Source organism: Ambystoma mexicanum, chromosome 7p, assembly GCF_040938575.1.
Source record: "Ambystoma mexicanum isolate Mex_15411 chromosome 7p, UKY_AmexF1_1, whole genome shotgun sequence".
NCBI classification, from domain to species: Eukaryota; Metazoa; Chordata; class Amphibia; order Caudata; family Ambystomatidae; genus Ambystoma; species Ambystoma mexicanum.
This window is the reverse complement of record NC_090939.1, coordinates 452,287,773-452,304,798: the sequence shown is the minus strand read 5'-3', so window position 1 is coordinate 452,304,798 and position 17,026 is coordinate 452,287,773. Positions and strand designations below refer to the sequence as shown.

At 42.4% G+C, this 17,026-nt stretch overlaps 1 protein-coding gene across 1 annotated transcript in view; it reads left to right on the top strand.

The window, feature by feature from the left end:
- Positions 1-471: 471 nt before the first annotated feature.
- Positions 472-17,026, top strand: part of MPC2 (mitochondrial pyruvate carrier 2) — a 157,273-nt gene continuing 140,718 nt past the window's right edge. The window contains exon 1 of the mRNA XM_069636470.1: positions 472-776. Coding sequence (XP_069492571.1) covers positions 674-776 — 103 coding nt within the window. The 5' untranslated portion in view covers positions 472-673. The remainder of the gene's footprint in view (positions 777-17,026) is intronic.

Below are 17,026 nucleotides of genomic sequence, written 5' to 3'. Positions count from 1 at the left end.
ACATCACCACACCAACACTCCACATAGAATGTCATTGACATTACCAGACCGTCATAACACACACATAGCCATAATCAGCCCCAGCACAGATTATGACACTGCACAAGTTGTTTCAGTTTCTAGTACACTCTCTCAGTGTTTTACCTTCAGTCTTTTTATGTTGGATCGCAACAGCATACATGCCAACCTGATTTAGGCAGGAGACTCCTGATTTTTCTGAGAAAAATATATTTATTTTTCATGTTCTCCCGCCTAAAATAATTCTTTCCCTAATGCATTCGGGAAAATTATCTCCCGATTGTTTCCTGTGACGGAAAAAGTTAGTTTGCTTGACGTAAATGCGAAATCAGGCACGGCTCATTTAAGTGTTTGTATGTTCTCACGGAACACATTGCTAGTTTATCCACACCTAACATGGCCGCCACTCGATCAATCTGTGTAAACTAGAACATTTGCACTGTCTCGCGGTCTAGGTTTCCAAACGTCTTTGACATTAAGGGCAAAGTTTTACCGCCCCTCTAGCTTTACCCTCCCATTGGTCGAAATGCCGAGGGTTGTCAATTGACGGACGTCGCGCGCGGTCAGTGTGGCAGTTTTCTTACCCTTGAGCGGCTGTGGTTGAATGGGTAGTCCCTGTTGAACGGTTGTCAAAGGTTCCTGAAGGTCGGCAACAATGGCGGCTGCTGCTGGTCTACGCGCGTCCGTCCACCGGGCTCTTGACCGGGTGGAGATGATGTTGCCACCGAAGCTGCGGCCCATGTACAACCACCCGGCAGGTAAGCAAGCGATTCCAGGCTGGAAAAATGACACTATCAAGTGTGCAGCTTCTCTGCACCTTACTCTTGGCCCCTAAAACAATTATTTCTAAGGTCATGAAAAGGACTGTAATTAACCATGTATTTAAACCGTACACACGGTACCTGAACATCAGTCTCACCTTCGCGAGCCCACATTATTGTTAAGTAAACGAACCCCTATGTAGACATATATACAGCGATATGCCAGCGCAGAGTCATGACTTCTGTGCTCAATGCACAGCGTCCCTTCTCATCATACAAGATTGATTTATTTTGTTTTATGTTTGGAATACAGGTCAGTGTCCCCCGACTAATTTGATGGATCATTGGATTGGCCATTGTCTCGGAGCAGCCCCCCTGATAAGTGCGAGGGGTGATACGACCTACAGTGGGGACGGATGTTTGTACATCCTGTCCAGTTACCTAACCAAATCTGTGCCTTCTCTAAAGGCAAATGGACTAGCCAATCACCCCAGCAGTTGTAAAGTTGTATTGTGTTGCCACAATGCTTATTAGTTTGACAAACATCAAAGTGTTTGGTTGTTTGTAGAACTCACGTTTACACTGTGCATAATATGCCTGTGTACAACACAGAAAACAAGCAGGGATTATTTCTTTTGTAAGTATTTTAGTAATGTAGTATAGACTTGTATTGTGCCAACACTAGTAGTGTCCTGGTGCCAAAGATTCCCCTTCAGAGGAGAGCTTTTAGGCTGACATTACTTTCCATTCTGATACTTGTCTTTCATTCAGGATGGGGGGGAAAATCCAGCTAAATATCATTCTTTTTGCTTAACATATTTCTATTGAGGTTTATATAGTTGGCTTTTTTCCCTGTATATTCTCAGTCATCTTTGAGACAGACTATTATTTCAACCCTTGACAGCTAAACCTTGATACAAATGTGTGCCACTAGTGCTGAGAAAATGTCTAGCCCAGTCCCTAAACAGCAGATTGGATCCAGATCTTGGTTTCACCACTTAACTAAAGCGCCATATGTAACGGTTTATACGTTGCAAAAACAATTTTGTCTCTTGTGACGCATATTATAAAGTAGCTTCCTGTAATTTAACTTAATTCTGGCACTGAAGGGTTTTATTTTATGTCACTCCCTGAAATGCCATTCATGTCAATACATATGCAATTCGGGGAATATCCCCCCGCCCCCAAATCCTTTGCATAACGGACCCTCAAATTCTTGTACCGGCCCTTCCATTGCTAAAATGGCCATGCCGCTATGTAATGGATTCTTTCTCTAAAGCACTGCATCATACCATGTACAACTACTTAACTGTGTAGTGATCGTGTTTCATACCTCCCCTTTTTTTAATTTTTTTTAAAAACTGTTTCATATCACCAGTGTTAATATTATCCACTTTTTGCTGCCGAAAGTCTCAGGGAACTTTAGTTCTGTTTTGTGGTTAGGAAGGTGTCTGTACTTTTGGAGGTGTAGTGAGGAACCACGCAGGAAGGATGCCGACAGACTGACGTCGGGTATTCCTTCTTTGTTTCTGGACCTAACCAGACCACTAGTGCCCACCACTCAGGATCTTTCTAAATGCCACTGGTGTAATCTCTAGCTCTCCTCACTTCACACATTCTTATGACGTCATAGCCAGTGACATGATACATGGTGCAGTAGTTACCACACTCCTCCCTTTAAGGACAACACAGTTCCAGATGATGTCATGGCTAGTGACATAATAACAGGTAGTCGCCACACTCCTTCTCTAAGGACAACACCACACACTTTCCAGACACGGGCGGGTGGCGTAATACATGTGCTGTGGGTTTCCTCCTCCTGCAATTACCACGCCAGGATCTAGTATAAAGTTAAGAGCCTTATTCCAGTGTACGGGTAAGTGCTTTAGTACAGTCCTTTCTGTGTATGGTACAGGGACCCAAAACATTGGCCATCAGCACCCCAGCCAGCTAACTTCCAACTGTCATTCTACGGAACACTCACACAGAGCTTCTCATATATTCCATTCATGCATTCCATCCATGGACCCATATATTCTGACAGGCAGAATACAACAGGAAGCTGCCACATTCTGCTATTAAAGCGTCACTGTAGGGTTTTGACACCGGCAGCCCCACCTTGATGTGGCTGGGTGAGGTTAGGGGTCACATACAGCACCCCACTAGCAGTTTGAAGTGCATAAGCCATGCAGATATGTTCTGTCCTCTGCTGTGCCCTTATTAAAACTGAATCAGTATTAATGTACCGGTGGAGCAGGTAGAATCACTGCACAACTTAAAATGTGACTTGAGCTGGTCTGAATTTGGCCCTCTACTCAGAGCTCATTAAGTTGGAAGGAGAGGCTGGAGTTACCAGGTAAATTGCAATCAGTTCATAGGTAGACTGTGTTTTATAGGTATAATGTGCCTAAACCGGGACCGCCAACCAGGCTGGACATGACGCGCTACTGGTCACTCATTGTCTACCCTACAATGCATACACTAGCATTCCACTCGACGTGTTGCCAACAGAACACTCGCCTGCATGAGATCACGCACCTAGTAACCACAACACACCTCCCCGCTTAACATTCATAACAAAAAGGAAATTGGAGGAGTGCATGCTGGACACAATGCAACCTAACTCGTGTAACAATATGCATTCTCTATTAAATTAAGAAGGTACAGTAAGTATGACTAGCATAAGCCAAATGTTTTGCACAAGGGATAAATGTCCCTCATGAAATACCCTAATAACGGAGGATGAAAGAAGTCATTGTATGGCATAAATGAAGCGTTGCACTTGTTGAATAAGAACACGATACGTAGTACTCTAGATACATACAGCCACACACACATATATTCATACCACAATAAAGAATGGAGAATGCAGTGCTGAAGTTGTCGCATTCACCATGCATTCTACTTCTCATCCCACAACCACATTTGAGAGGTAGAGGGAGATTCCAAGCGATCCCTCAATGAAAGGGGGACACCCTTTAAACAATAAACATACAAGGCTTGTGGTTGGTGCTGTTCTTTTTACAAGGAAGACATTCACTAGTTCAGTCCTAAGATAACAATGACGAGTTGATCAGCCAATATAATACAAAAATATATATTTTAAGTTAATAATCAGAATTTCAATCAAAAATATATCGTGCTGTTTTAGCCAATATTTCATCAACCAGTTATGCACAAAAAAAGACCAGTGTGGTCTGTAAAAAACATGCATTTTTCAAGCAATCTGTTGCTGAATCTTGCTACTAAAGTGACTCGTGCTGTGCATATTTGCACCAGACGTACCTCATTCGAAAGCACCCTTCCGCTTTCAACCCAGTCATCTCATTCTCATCTTCCCAAATACATACTAACTACATAAAAATATTTTAATATACAAACATGGTGCCCAGCATGTTTGTTTCCTTCCAATTACAATGTGTTAATAGGAAATTCATCAGGGGCTAAAAAACGGTTTTGTACAAGACACGTACTACAATTCAACAAGCCTTCTCGGCCTCTGGTTAATTTTCAGACTCAGCGTATACGCTCCTCACTCAAGCCTTCAATCCTTGAATCTACTGCTAATCCTCCGTTTACAATACAAACGCACCCTAATGTTATGGCACAGTGTAACAGAGTCCAGACACTAACTAGAGAACCTCGATCCTTCCAAAAGCACGATAACACAACTTAAAACTTATAACGAATGCTGAGCAATTACTTCACAATGCATCCACCTCCAATACTAAAGATACCCCTCAAAACAAACTGTTTTCCACACCAATCGCCCCACAGACGCAACCATTGTTCCACAACTTCATATTCCAGCTAACCTACTATAGGCAGATACCAATCCCTGCCCAATATAACCAACTATGGATAGCTTACTGGATCTCTCGGGCCACTATGGCACCAGGAAACAGACGCACACCTTATGCATGCACTGCCACTAATAACTATCAGCACAGCCCGTTCTTACCCTCTTTCTAATCCAAACCAAACACAGAACCCGATGGTCACTGTCCTTCTTTCGCAGATGCATGATGCATGCATTGGCTAGACTGTTGAATCTCTCGAAAATCGCAGAATTCCAGAGACATTGAGAACCCACAAAGTGCTCCCCAACTGCCACGGATACCAGCGAGGTCTAGCCTACAGCTCCTTTCTCTTAATGCAAAAATTGCACTATAAAAACTAACTGCATAATGTTGGTGAGCACAACACGGCCATGGTACCTCGCCATAAAATGCCAAACTTACTAAGACGCCACGCAGACACGCTCACGGCCAAATAAGGTAGATGGAGCACACGGGCAACTCCTTGACAGTACATAAGGTTTCAACAGAAACGCACACAAAATGCCACGCAGGGAGGGCAAACGGCCAAATATCAAATTGCTGAGCATATGTAACATGCTGCCTAAAAACTCAAATCGCCAAAACGCCTCACAGGTATAGCATAGAGCTACACAACCACACGGGTGGAAATATGATAAGGTAATTCGGAGGGTAACTGCCCATATAGTGCCATAGTTAAAACAAAATTCGTACACTTTCATCAAAAGTCAGCTCAACTCCCTTTTCCAGACAAAAGCACTAACAAATGACACGTTATTTTCACGCCGACACCATAGAACTGTAATCACAGAACACCCTGGATTCAACAAGCGATGCACTCAAAATCCATCACTATCGATAGGATTATATGGGTAACATACGTATGCAAAACATTATTTGACCATATTTGTCCAGTCCAGCAGGGACTGCAGCATGAATCCACACAGCCTCACTTGTGCATGGCGGACACAATCCGAGGCAGAGACAGGAGGTGTGTAACTCTTGTTTATTTCTCAACTCCAACAGATAACTAACTTTTCCCACCTCCCACTCCACCCCTTCCCATGGTACTGACACGTGATGTGAGTCTTAAGGACAACTCTGACGACACCACATTATCCATAACCTGTCAGGATAAAAATACTGTTACAAAATCAGCATGACATGTGCCATTTATGCAAACATGCGTTCTATACTGCATCTTAAACTCATGCTGTAAAGTCACATCACTTGCAAAATGAACCTATAGTACTCTCAATATTTATTTTATTTCATTTATTTGCATTTTTAAAGCACTCCCACAGCCCTGGGGCATTGAAGGTGCTGTTACAGGAATGTTTTAGTTGTGTATTTATAACGCGCTTAATACCCAGAGGTTTCTAAGCGTGGACCCAGGGATCGAATCTGTGTTGCCTCGTCTCCTCTAGTTTCCAAGGCGAGCACATTGCCGCTGAGCTATCCTACCGGGACAATATTACTTTAGGTACGCAGGATACATCCTTAAGGGACTCAATAAAATGTGCGACCACTACAGAGCCCCTTTTGCACAACACAGTACGTTGGGACCAAAGGTTCTTGATGTGTGACAGGCCGCCCTTCCCTCGGATATTCTTAATTTCCTCTGACAACTCCGCTCTTGAGGGGCTCTACACCAATGAACGCTTCTCTCTTCTGAATCGCATAGCATTCGGAAAAATGGCTTCTGTCATCCTGTGACAACGATAGCTGTCTGGATTGGCTGATGGTCTTCACCCTCGCCATATGATAAATACAGCGATGCGTTTTGCTACAGAATCCCTTATCCTCTGTTGCCCCCTCCCCCTTCTGTCTGACCTCTTGCCCACTTTTTTTTTTACTGTGCCTGCTTGCCTATATGTAAATGTCGAAAAGCCATTTGCTACGTAATCCAACAATTCTGTCTGTCCTGGATTTCAGTGTTGGCTTGGCTATAAGGCATTGAAATTGCTACAATCGCAGAGAAAAGGGGTTGAAGAGATTTGATTAGTCTTCACAAAGAAAACATTGGCAATGCTTACAAAAGGGTTTTGCCAGGCACTTCCGTAATGGTATTAACTAGCTATTAATGATGGCAGTTTCAAAGGTTCTATGTGATTTTCCCCAAAAGTTTTTATTGGAGGCATGTTTTACCAAAAAACTTTTATTTAAATGCTTTTAACCCTGCCTACGTGTTATACCCCCCATAATACATATACATTTAAAAAACAAACATTATTTTTTCAGTAGACTTTTTGGTAAAAAATGTCTAATACAAAATCCTCAGTAAAATTACTGGATACCATTGCAAAATGGTGTGAGTACCTGGGGCAGTGCCTGGCAAATGCCTATTTTAATGCCTATACACGAACCAAAACTGTTGGCTTTGCCACTGCTTGTTTTACTGGACTTGAGTGAAGGGGGCAAACACTGCTTATAATTCAGACCTGGCAAATACCTTTTTTTTATTACTTTTTAAAACATTATTTTTATTTATTGTAATTAGTCCAACTTTTGCAGTTCACTAACATTATTACATCCACACATAAATATGATCCACAATAGCTTCTAAAAGTCATCTAACATAAAAAAAAACGTTTAAATCCTTGGCAATACAGTCCAAATCTTTCTCATGAGGAGTCGTATTTAAATATCTTGGCATACGTCGCTTAACAGGGGAGCAGATGAGCATCAGCAGATGGATAAAGTATACATAATACATACTACACATCAAACAATACTCTGGTACTATATGCAAATAGAAGAACTCCACTCCAAATATTATAACTACAAATGTGTGCAAAAGAGCAATGTGTAAATGAATGTGCAAATCAGTAGATATTATATATACTGAAATGCACTATTAAACAACGTGCAAAGTATGTTTGCGTTTACAGATAGTCGCACAGTCAGCATAATTGTTGCTATTCAACATCTGGGCAAATTTGCTCCGATGCCTATTAACTTTTTTATTTGCACCCAGACGCAGTAAAGCGCAATGTGCACTGAAACGGAAGCAGAATTTAAACAATACTTTCATGAAGTTGTCTGATTATAGAGTATAGAGTCGTAATCATTTACAAGACTCTCATAAGCACACATGTAGATCGGGCCCGCGTGCATGCACTCTGTAAATAAGTGGTTGGCGGTTGCCAGGGAATCCTGTGACTTACAGGCACAACAGTATCTCATCTGTCCTCTGTTTGAATTTGGTACCCAATCCTGTTAATAGGGGTAGTTGATCTATTCGTAAACCCAATAAAAGCATACGTATTTCGGGGTTAGGACTGTGGTATCTTAAACTCCTGGATCACTCTAGGCACGTGTTGGTAACAATGGTGGCAATGTGGTTGTGATTTTTATTGCAGTCCCATAGTTTGTATTGTCTTGAACAAGCATTTTAACACTTCATAGCCACCTCAGGAGTTCCAATTTGGGCACCACATTATTGTTTTGAATGCCCACATTACAAGATCAACATCACCTCCTGAGGCGAACCCTCGCAAAATTGATGCCCAAAACTTTCGAAAGGGGGCATGTTGGATCTATCTTAGACTTCAAATATAATTCGTCCCCCCTAGCCCCCAATGAGAAGCCCTAGTTCCAGATAGATGGATTCCATTGATGCTGATGGTCTGAGTTTCAGGATCGTCCTCCAAAAGCACCCTCCACTCGATTACACCAGTAGTGCATTTACTTCTCCAATTAAGCCATTAACTACTTTTTTTTACAATTATTTTAATGGTTTTTATTGTTCAAGATACTGAAAATGATACATGTGTTAGCAAGTTACAGACTTTGAGTGAAACAGGTAACCATAAAGGATGAACAGAGTAAATGATCTTAACAAACGAGATTATGATTTCTATATAAGACATTCATTGGTCAAATTAACTAATTGTACCAATTTAAACAAGAGTAGACTAGAAGTTGTAGATATTACTAATTACACAAGGATAGTTGTAGAACAAGTCTGTAAAGAGTAACTAATATGAAGAGAAAAGTAGAAATATGGGGAGACGTATTAGGAGACAAACAGGAGAACTACAGGAAACGGGTGGGAACAGGATGAGGGGGAGAGGATGGGTATAATAGATTATTTCGTAAACTGATGTATTAATTTCTGTAATAATATAAACCAGGCATTTGAATATTAGTATAGTCATCAGGTTAATGAAGTAAATATGAGGATATATGTTCATGAGCCATGAGAAGTTGCGTTGAAACAGTTAAGATAACAGGTGAAATTGTACCATTTACCATTGTATTTTGATTGTTAGCCATGCACATTTCCAATTTATGAGTGTGACAAATAACATTCCACCATACTTTAGTAGAGAGCAATCGAAAGTCTTTCCAGTTAGCTGTGATGCATTTTAAGGCTATACATATAAATCATATAATCTGGCTGAGTCAGGTGGAATGTATGTTGTAATAGCCAAGCTTCCTAAAAATATATTCACAGAAGAGAACGAAACATCTACATAGAAGATACACTTAATAAGCTTCCAGATATCATGCCAAAATTTGACAATATATGAACATTCAAAGAACATATGCATATATGTGGCGGGAGATAAGCCACATGACCAGCATTTAGCATCAGAATTCGGGTTAGCCTTAGCTAATTTAGCCAGAGTAAAGAATGCTCTATGAATGAAGTAATAGTGTTGTGTAATATTTGCTGACAGTGATAATTTTTCGGTTTTAGAAAACAGGCGGAGCCATATATGATCTTCAAACATATAACCTAAGTCAAATTCCCATTTCAGACGAATCGAGCAAACATTAAATGTTGAGGTGAGAAAATTGTATATTTTTGAGGCTATAACTTCGCCAGTCATGGTTAGCTGCAGTAGTCTGAGGGCGTCTGGAGTAAGAATCTCATAAGAAAAGTGGCCGAGTGCATCAAGACAGGAGTTGATTGATTTTTATTGTAAAACTGAAAATCTGTTTTGGGTATGGTAAATATGGTAGAGAATTGTTGGACGGGGAGAATAGAAGGACCATCTATAATGTGTTGGATGAATCTGATTCCTTTTTTGATCCATGCTTTGCGATTGAGGATCTTTTATTTATTACTATAGTCTTGTTGTGCCATAGTAACGGGGAAAGATTTTAGTATGGGGGGGAAGAGAAGTTTGTAGGGCTAAAACGGATGCTTTAATAGGTTCCAAAATGTTTTTTGAGGTATGTTTAAATATGTATATAATCAGTAATATTGTGTGGTTGAACTGTGTGTTTTTCTAATGTACACCATGTCGGGGTGTCGGCGAATTCGGGATCTGTGAACCATTGGCGAGACTGTTTTATGAGAAACGCAGAGTAGTATAACTTGAAGTCAGGGAATCTAACGCCTCCCATTTCATAGAGTGCTTTAAGTTTAGTTAGCGCAATTCTTTTACTTTTTCCTACTCCCCAAAGAAAATGTAGTAGTATGGAATAAATGGATTTGAAAAAGGAAAGGGATAGTGGAACGGGGAGAAGCTGAAGATAATATAGTACTATAGGAGTTAGCATCATTTTAATTGTATCTAAATGCCCCCACCAGGAAAGGTAAAGGGGGGACCATTTGGATGTAAGGTCCTTAAGAGTATCCAGTAACGTTTTAGTGTTGAGCTTGATGGTTTCTTGGATTGTAGGGGCAAAACGAAGTCCTAAATATTTGATGGAACCACTGCACCATATGAGACCGAAAATGTCAATGTCATGCTTGAGACAGTAGGGATTTAAGGGCATCATTTCTGATTTGTGTCTATTTGGTTCTATCCTGAAACATGACCAAACTGAGATGGTGCATCCAAGAGGTTCGGTATATGAAGTTTGGGGTTTTTGATTAAGATAAGACTATTGTCAGCGTATGTGGCTATTTTTGATAATTGAGGCACCTGCTTGAATTCCTGGGATGTTCTTGTTAGATCTTATTAATTCTAGTAACGGTTCAAGTGAGAGGATATATAATAATGGTGAAAAGGGGCAGCCCTGCCGCGTGCCTCTGAGCAAGGGAAAGAATGAGAATGTTTGACCATTTAAGTAGATGGCGGATTTGGGGGCTGAATAAAAGAGTTTAACAAGTGAGATACATTTTTCACCACAACCGTGCCAGCGTAGGGTTTGGAACATAAAATTCCAATCTACACGATCAAAAGCTTTCTCTGCATCCAATGCAATGGCAGCGTAGCTTTGATTGTCTTATCTTTGGCTGCTAGGTTAATGGCATTAAGTAGAAGTCTGGCATTAGAGGATATGTTGCGTCCTTTTACATAGCCAGTTTGATCTGCTTTGACCAGATTTGGGAGTGAGGATTCAATTCTGTTAGAAAGCAACATTTTTTGCTAAAATACTAGCTATGTTGATAAGGGAAATGGGTTGATGATTACTGGGAAGGGTAGGGTCTTTATCAGGTTTAGGGGAAATGATAAGTAAAGCTTCTGAGAAGGAACCTGAGGAAGATTTTTGTGATATAAAGTATGAAAAAAGTGTTTTAAGTTTTGGGGTTAATACTTGGGATAAATTGATGTAGAAATTTGGTGAATAGTCCATCGGGGCCGGGTACTTTGCCTTTACCGAGGCTGTGAATAGCTTTAGTGATCTCTGAGGAGGTAATATCATTTTCAAGGTGAGATGGGTCTGATCTGGGGTATGAGGTGCGACTAATATTATTCAGAAAGGAATCAATATTGTGTTTGGGAATAGAGCTTTCTGGAGTATAGAGATCAGTATAAAATTTCCTAAAGCATTCAAGTATTTCATCAGAACGGTGATGAGATATGCCTGGAGTGTCTTTAATGTGAGAAATTCGAAGTTTTTTCTTTTTGGTTTTTAAATAAGAAGCAAGCATTTTGCCCACTTTATTTGACGTTTGATATCTTTGTATTTAAGTATGGTACCTGCTGCAACCTCTGTGATTCCTTTATTGATTTCAAAGCGTATTTTTATTACTTGTAAGTTTGAGTTAGTGTCAACATAGTAGCGTTGCTCTGCAAGGGTGAGTTTAGAGTAAAGGTCATCTAGGTGTTTTTTGTTCATACGAGAGGGCCATTGTGACCTCTTAAGGCCGCTTTGAATGCATCCCAATTACTAACAGAGGTATCAGTCTTGATTGTTATTCAAATATTGTTGAATGAAAGCTTGAACGGATTGAATAAACTGTGAATCATTTAGAAGTAAATTGTTAAGTTTCCATCTGGAAGCAACTTTGCTTCTGTAAGGCAAAAGGATATGATAACCGGTGCATGGTCTGATATAATATTAGACATTTTAGAATCTATAATGGATCCAGAGAGGGTTTTAATTGCAAAAATATAGTCCAGGCGTGATAATGTATTGTGGGGGGGGGGGGGGTATAGTCCAATTGTGTGGGATGAGATGGCCTCCATGTGTCAATCCCGTCTCCGCTAGGCAATTAACAAAGGACTTGTGAGTTTTATTGGGTTTGAACATGCAGCTGGATTTACGGTCTAAAAAAGGGTCAAGGACCTGATTGACATCTACGGACATTATCAAATTGGTAGTTTAAGTCTCATTTGCTTTATAGCATTCCAAAAGGGGGATCTGGTAGTGTGGGCCCATAGATGTTTAGAATTGATACCTGTGTGGAGTTAAGTTTTACCCAAACCCATCTGCCATTGGTGTCAGCATCTTGGGCAAGAATTTTGAAGGGTTGTTTTTTTACTAATTAATATAGCAACTCCATTTTTCTTGGATATAGCAGGACTGGAGATAACCTCCTTAACCCAGAGAGACTTGAGTTTCATTGTTTCTTTATAGGATAAATGAGTTTCTTGTAGGCAAGCAACCGTTGGCTTAAATTTGGTCAAGTGAGATAACGTTGCATTTTTTGATGGGATTCTTAAATCCCTGGATGTTCCATGTTATGCACTTGAAGATCATTTAGTCAAACATATTGATACGCAACTTATAGCTGTAGAACGATAATAGAAACATATCCTTAATCATGTGGTTTATATCACATATACCCAAATAGTTATGCAGGAGGATAGAACATTGAGGATCAGGGAGGGGAGGAAGGGGTCTAATCAAACATTGAGAGGACTCAGACAATTTGATACAACTGGTTTTAGAGATCAAACGGGACATAGGAGAAGGGTTAGGGAGGAAAGATATACTGGGGATAGGTAACGCCAGCTCGGTCGCCAAAAGGAAAAGAGCGACCATCGGTGGAAGAGTGACACCAAAAGAGCGCCCGCCCCACTCAATTAATGTAATTGGATGATCATTGCATTGGGTAATTAATAAAAAGAAAATATAAATTATGAAGACTAGATTTCAAGTAGTAGGTGATGTTGAGGCCATTGCAGGAGAGGTATCCATACCGTCACTTTTAATGGATTGTATGAAGGACCTCAAGTCAGCTGGATCATCAAATTCTGCTGTGCGACCCTCATGTGTTACTTTAAAGGAGCATCGGTGGAATAAACCATAGTGGATATTTAGTTGTTTTAGAGCAGGACAGAATGATAGAAAAACTTTTTTCTTCTTTGTGCCGTGCTTCTGGCCACATCCTGTGAAATAAATGGCTTGCTGCCATGCCAAATGAGTGATTTGTGTTCTTTTGCTGTGGAGATAAGTTGTAGTTAAGAGTATTCCAAAAGGTAAAATACAAGTGTCCTTGGCATCCAACGAGGTGTGGAAGAGACTGTAGGTTGACCAATTCTATGGGCCCGTTGTATGTTAAATGTAGTTTCCAAGGGCAAATGTAGATGGCTGGTAAGAATTTTTGTAGGAAAACAATGGGGTTGGTTCCCTCGGCTCCCTCTGGTAAGCCTGAGATGCGTAAGTTATTGCGCCTGCTGCGATTTTTTCCAAGTCTTCTTTATGCTTTTCAAGTTCTTTAATAGATTTTTCTAATAGTGCAACCCTAGGGGATATGTCTTCAAGATCACCAACTCTTTTCTCCACCTCCTCCACTCTATTGTTGACTCATCCACCTTTCATCTAATTGCTGTAGCTTAGTGTTTGTGGTTTCTATGAAGGGTAAGTGCCCTGACATTAACTACTTTTAGAAGACTGCTGCTTTGAAATAACACGGGGCAGACACTGAGTGCACAGGTGGATGTTATGGCTTGATAAGCTAGCTCAGAGATCCCAGTAGGATGCGTTTTGGGTGGAGTGGCTAGAAGTGGGTGGGAATGACCGTAGGGATTAGCATGCCCTTGGACAGTCAATGGGTGGGTAAGCAACCAAACGCCTACACGCTTGTGCCCCTCATATAGCATTGCTACCTAGCTGTACTCCACTGCAATAGTTTTGGCTGCTAGTTGGCGCTTGTAAAGACTGGTAGGGGTGTCTGTACTTCCGCTCTCTATATGGTAGAGGAGAGGCACAGGAGACCCCAGCCAAGATTCTCTATGGTAGCAACGGACGAGCAATCGAGGCCTAGCTTTTCAGGAGGCGATGCAGGCTGGTTCTTAAGTACAGTGTAGTCCCCAAACGCCCACAAAGGAATGTCCACACACTGTATTACTGAAAACAGTCTTTATATAATTAATATTCAAAGGTATGTACACGATCACAATAACGCACTTTGTACTTGGAAGTCAATGATGATAAATGTATACAATTCTAAAGTGGTACCACTAACATTATCGAATCTCATTAAAGTGCATCAACTGTACGGTTAAAATGTCACACAGATTAATAACGCGGAAACCAGCATTAGAGATAGGTAGGAACGTAAGATGGTTGAAACTATAGGCAGAATGCTGACCCCTACCGCTAGGCACAGTTCTGTGTGGAGATCCCCCCCCCCCCAATCTGGGCAACCTGTAAATAAAAGATATATAGCACAAGGCCAGTCCATATGTTCAATAGTCTCGCTTCTTCCTGTTAAGGTTTTACCCCCCCAATGTACCTGTTGGAGTAGAGTTCTCCGACGATGCGTCGACCGATCCTTCTTGAGTGCCTCCTTTTCAGGCGGGAGCCACGGATCGTCGAGAGGTGTCGGAACTTGGCGTTCGGTGTCGGGGAATCGACGGCCCTTCTTGAGTGCCCTCCCTTTAAGGCAGGAGTCACGGGTCGTCGAAAGTCCGACGGTGAACAGTGTGAACTACGGCAGGGAAGTGGCAGCTTCGTTCCTAGAGGTGCTCGTCTTGGCGTCCTGCAAGGAAGAGGCGTACGGGGCACCTCGGTGACGATAGTTCTGGACCGCAAAGAGATGATGAACTGTGGCCCAGCAAGGGCGTCAAGTCGTTGGCGTCTCTGTCGTCCTTGGGTGGCGGGAAACCCACCGGTGGATGCTCCTCGGTGCGTAGATGGTCGGGCCTTCTCCAGCGGGAGACAAGCGGGTGACGATGCAGACAAGAGCGTCCGATGATCAATGGAAGTTCTTAGGCAAACGGGAGCACGGCAGCTCCGGTCGGTCCCCGTATCGGGTCGGCAGCCTGTCGAAGGTCTGTCTACCAGGGAGCGTTGGCAAAGATCAGCTGTGCACAATGGTCCCTCGTAGCGCAGGAAGAGGGCGCCTTACCAGGTCCTCTCTGGGTCAGTCCTTGGGAACACAGCAGCCTTCAGATTGCGAGGGAGAGCCACAGCACTCCTTCTCGTCCAGCGGGGGGGTTTCAAGGTCAAGCGTCAGTTACTCCAGTTACTCGTCGTAGTGGACTTCAACTTCTGAACACGATTCCTAGCAGTGAGAGGTCCCCAGATATACGGTTGATCTCCCATTCATTCCGCTGGGTCACACTCAAGCATCCAATCACGACTATGGGCATTCATGCAGGCAGTCAATCGGGCACACAAGGTATTCAGGCCATTCACTTCTCTCCAGACACTCACAACAAGTTATGTGTATTGGGACAAGTACCGAGCCATTCAACACTCCAAGCTGCATTCATCCCAGTTTCGGGCAGGGTTGTCTCAGTCATTGTGTCAACCATCAGATACTAGACACCCACAACACAGAATGCATATTCGTCACACACACTATTCACCCAGGTCCCACCCACAGGAGGTACCCACAACATACATCACCGGGAAGGCTCCAGCTAGTCTGGCCGGGCCTTCACAACACCATATATGGCATTTCCACCCAACAGCCAGTCAGGGGGAAGGGACAGAGTCGGGGCTTCCCAGGACTTTGGGAAAACAAGGTAATGGGTAATAGAAAGCAAGAGGCCAACGGGGCCATCTTGTTTTCCATCAGGAATCAACTTATCCCAATGGCAGGGCCGGGGTATCCCAAAATGGAGGATACTCCGTGCACCTGTCAAATTCAGCATGGAGCTGCCACCAGCCCATACCCTGTTCTGCGGGCCACCCACAGGTGCCCAAAAACATACACTAGGGGCACAGGGTTGTACCCCACCCATGGGTGCCATGAGGGTATCCCACAGGTCCATTCACCAAACCAAAAGAAAGAGAGCTGCACCGCCAGGAGTCCCACATGAAATCCTGCGCAGAAAACACGACAGAACATACGATAAAAAGCAGTAAAGGACAAGGATACGGAGTCCCTGTCCCTCCGATGCATTTCCCACATCACAGCGCTTTATGAGACCATTGAGGCAGGATAAAAGCAATTGTTTTGTTGTCCAGAAAATGATTTCCTGTGAATTGGCATTCATATAATATCAATCATTGTTGAAGCCCAGGTAGGACAAGCTATTTGATACGCTTGAAATTGGTGGCGATTGTTGCTAGAAAAATATTGGGATAGGGTTGGAATGCTATTCTCATCTTGATGTGTCAACAGGAAGTCGTCTTTCGTCAGATCAAGGTTTTATACAGTTTGAATTGCCCTGTTACCTATCCAAATATTTCAATTATACTTGTCCAGATTCTGTCGATTGTAACAGTTTAGTCATTTCTGCCTTACTGTGTGTCCTTGTATGTACCTCCAGTGCTGGAAATGGGAAGAAAGAAAATACTTGGGCAACCCTCTTGTCATGGATAAGGGGGTGAAAAGGGTCTGGCCCCAGGCCAGGTCATGCAACACAGTAGGCCTCGTTACGAGTCTGGCAGGTAGCTGCCAGCCCTGTAATGATTAACCAGCGCCTGACTTGCTGGAATAACCGGGGAATTACAGCTGGTAAATCAGATGCCAGTAAAATGTTGATCCCCATTCCCGTGGAGTCCCAGAGGACTCCACGGGAATGTGGACCACTGAAGCACTGGCAACGTTGATAACGGTGCCGGTGCTTCTGTGAAAGTCTGCTGACTGGTGCTGTTCCACTTAACCATGGTCAGATCTGGTGGGTGAAACGGCACCTGCCATCAGACTCGTAGTTTGCCGGTCTGGAAACAACGGTGTCGGTAACTTACCGGCACCGTTGTTTCCGGACAGGCAAACTTGTAATGAGGCCCAGTATCTCGTTGTAGAGCCCATGCCTGGCGTTTTTTGCATAAAAGGAAAAAGCCTTTTGGGAACATAAGAATTCACACAATTTCAAATTTGAAACGTCTATAATAGTGATT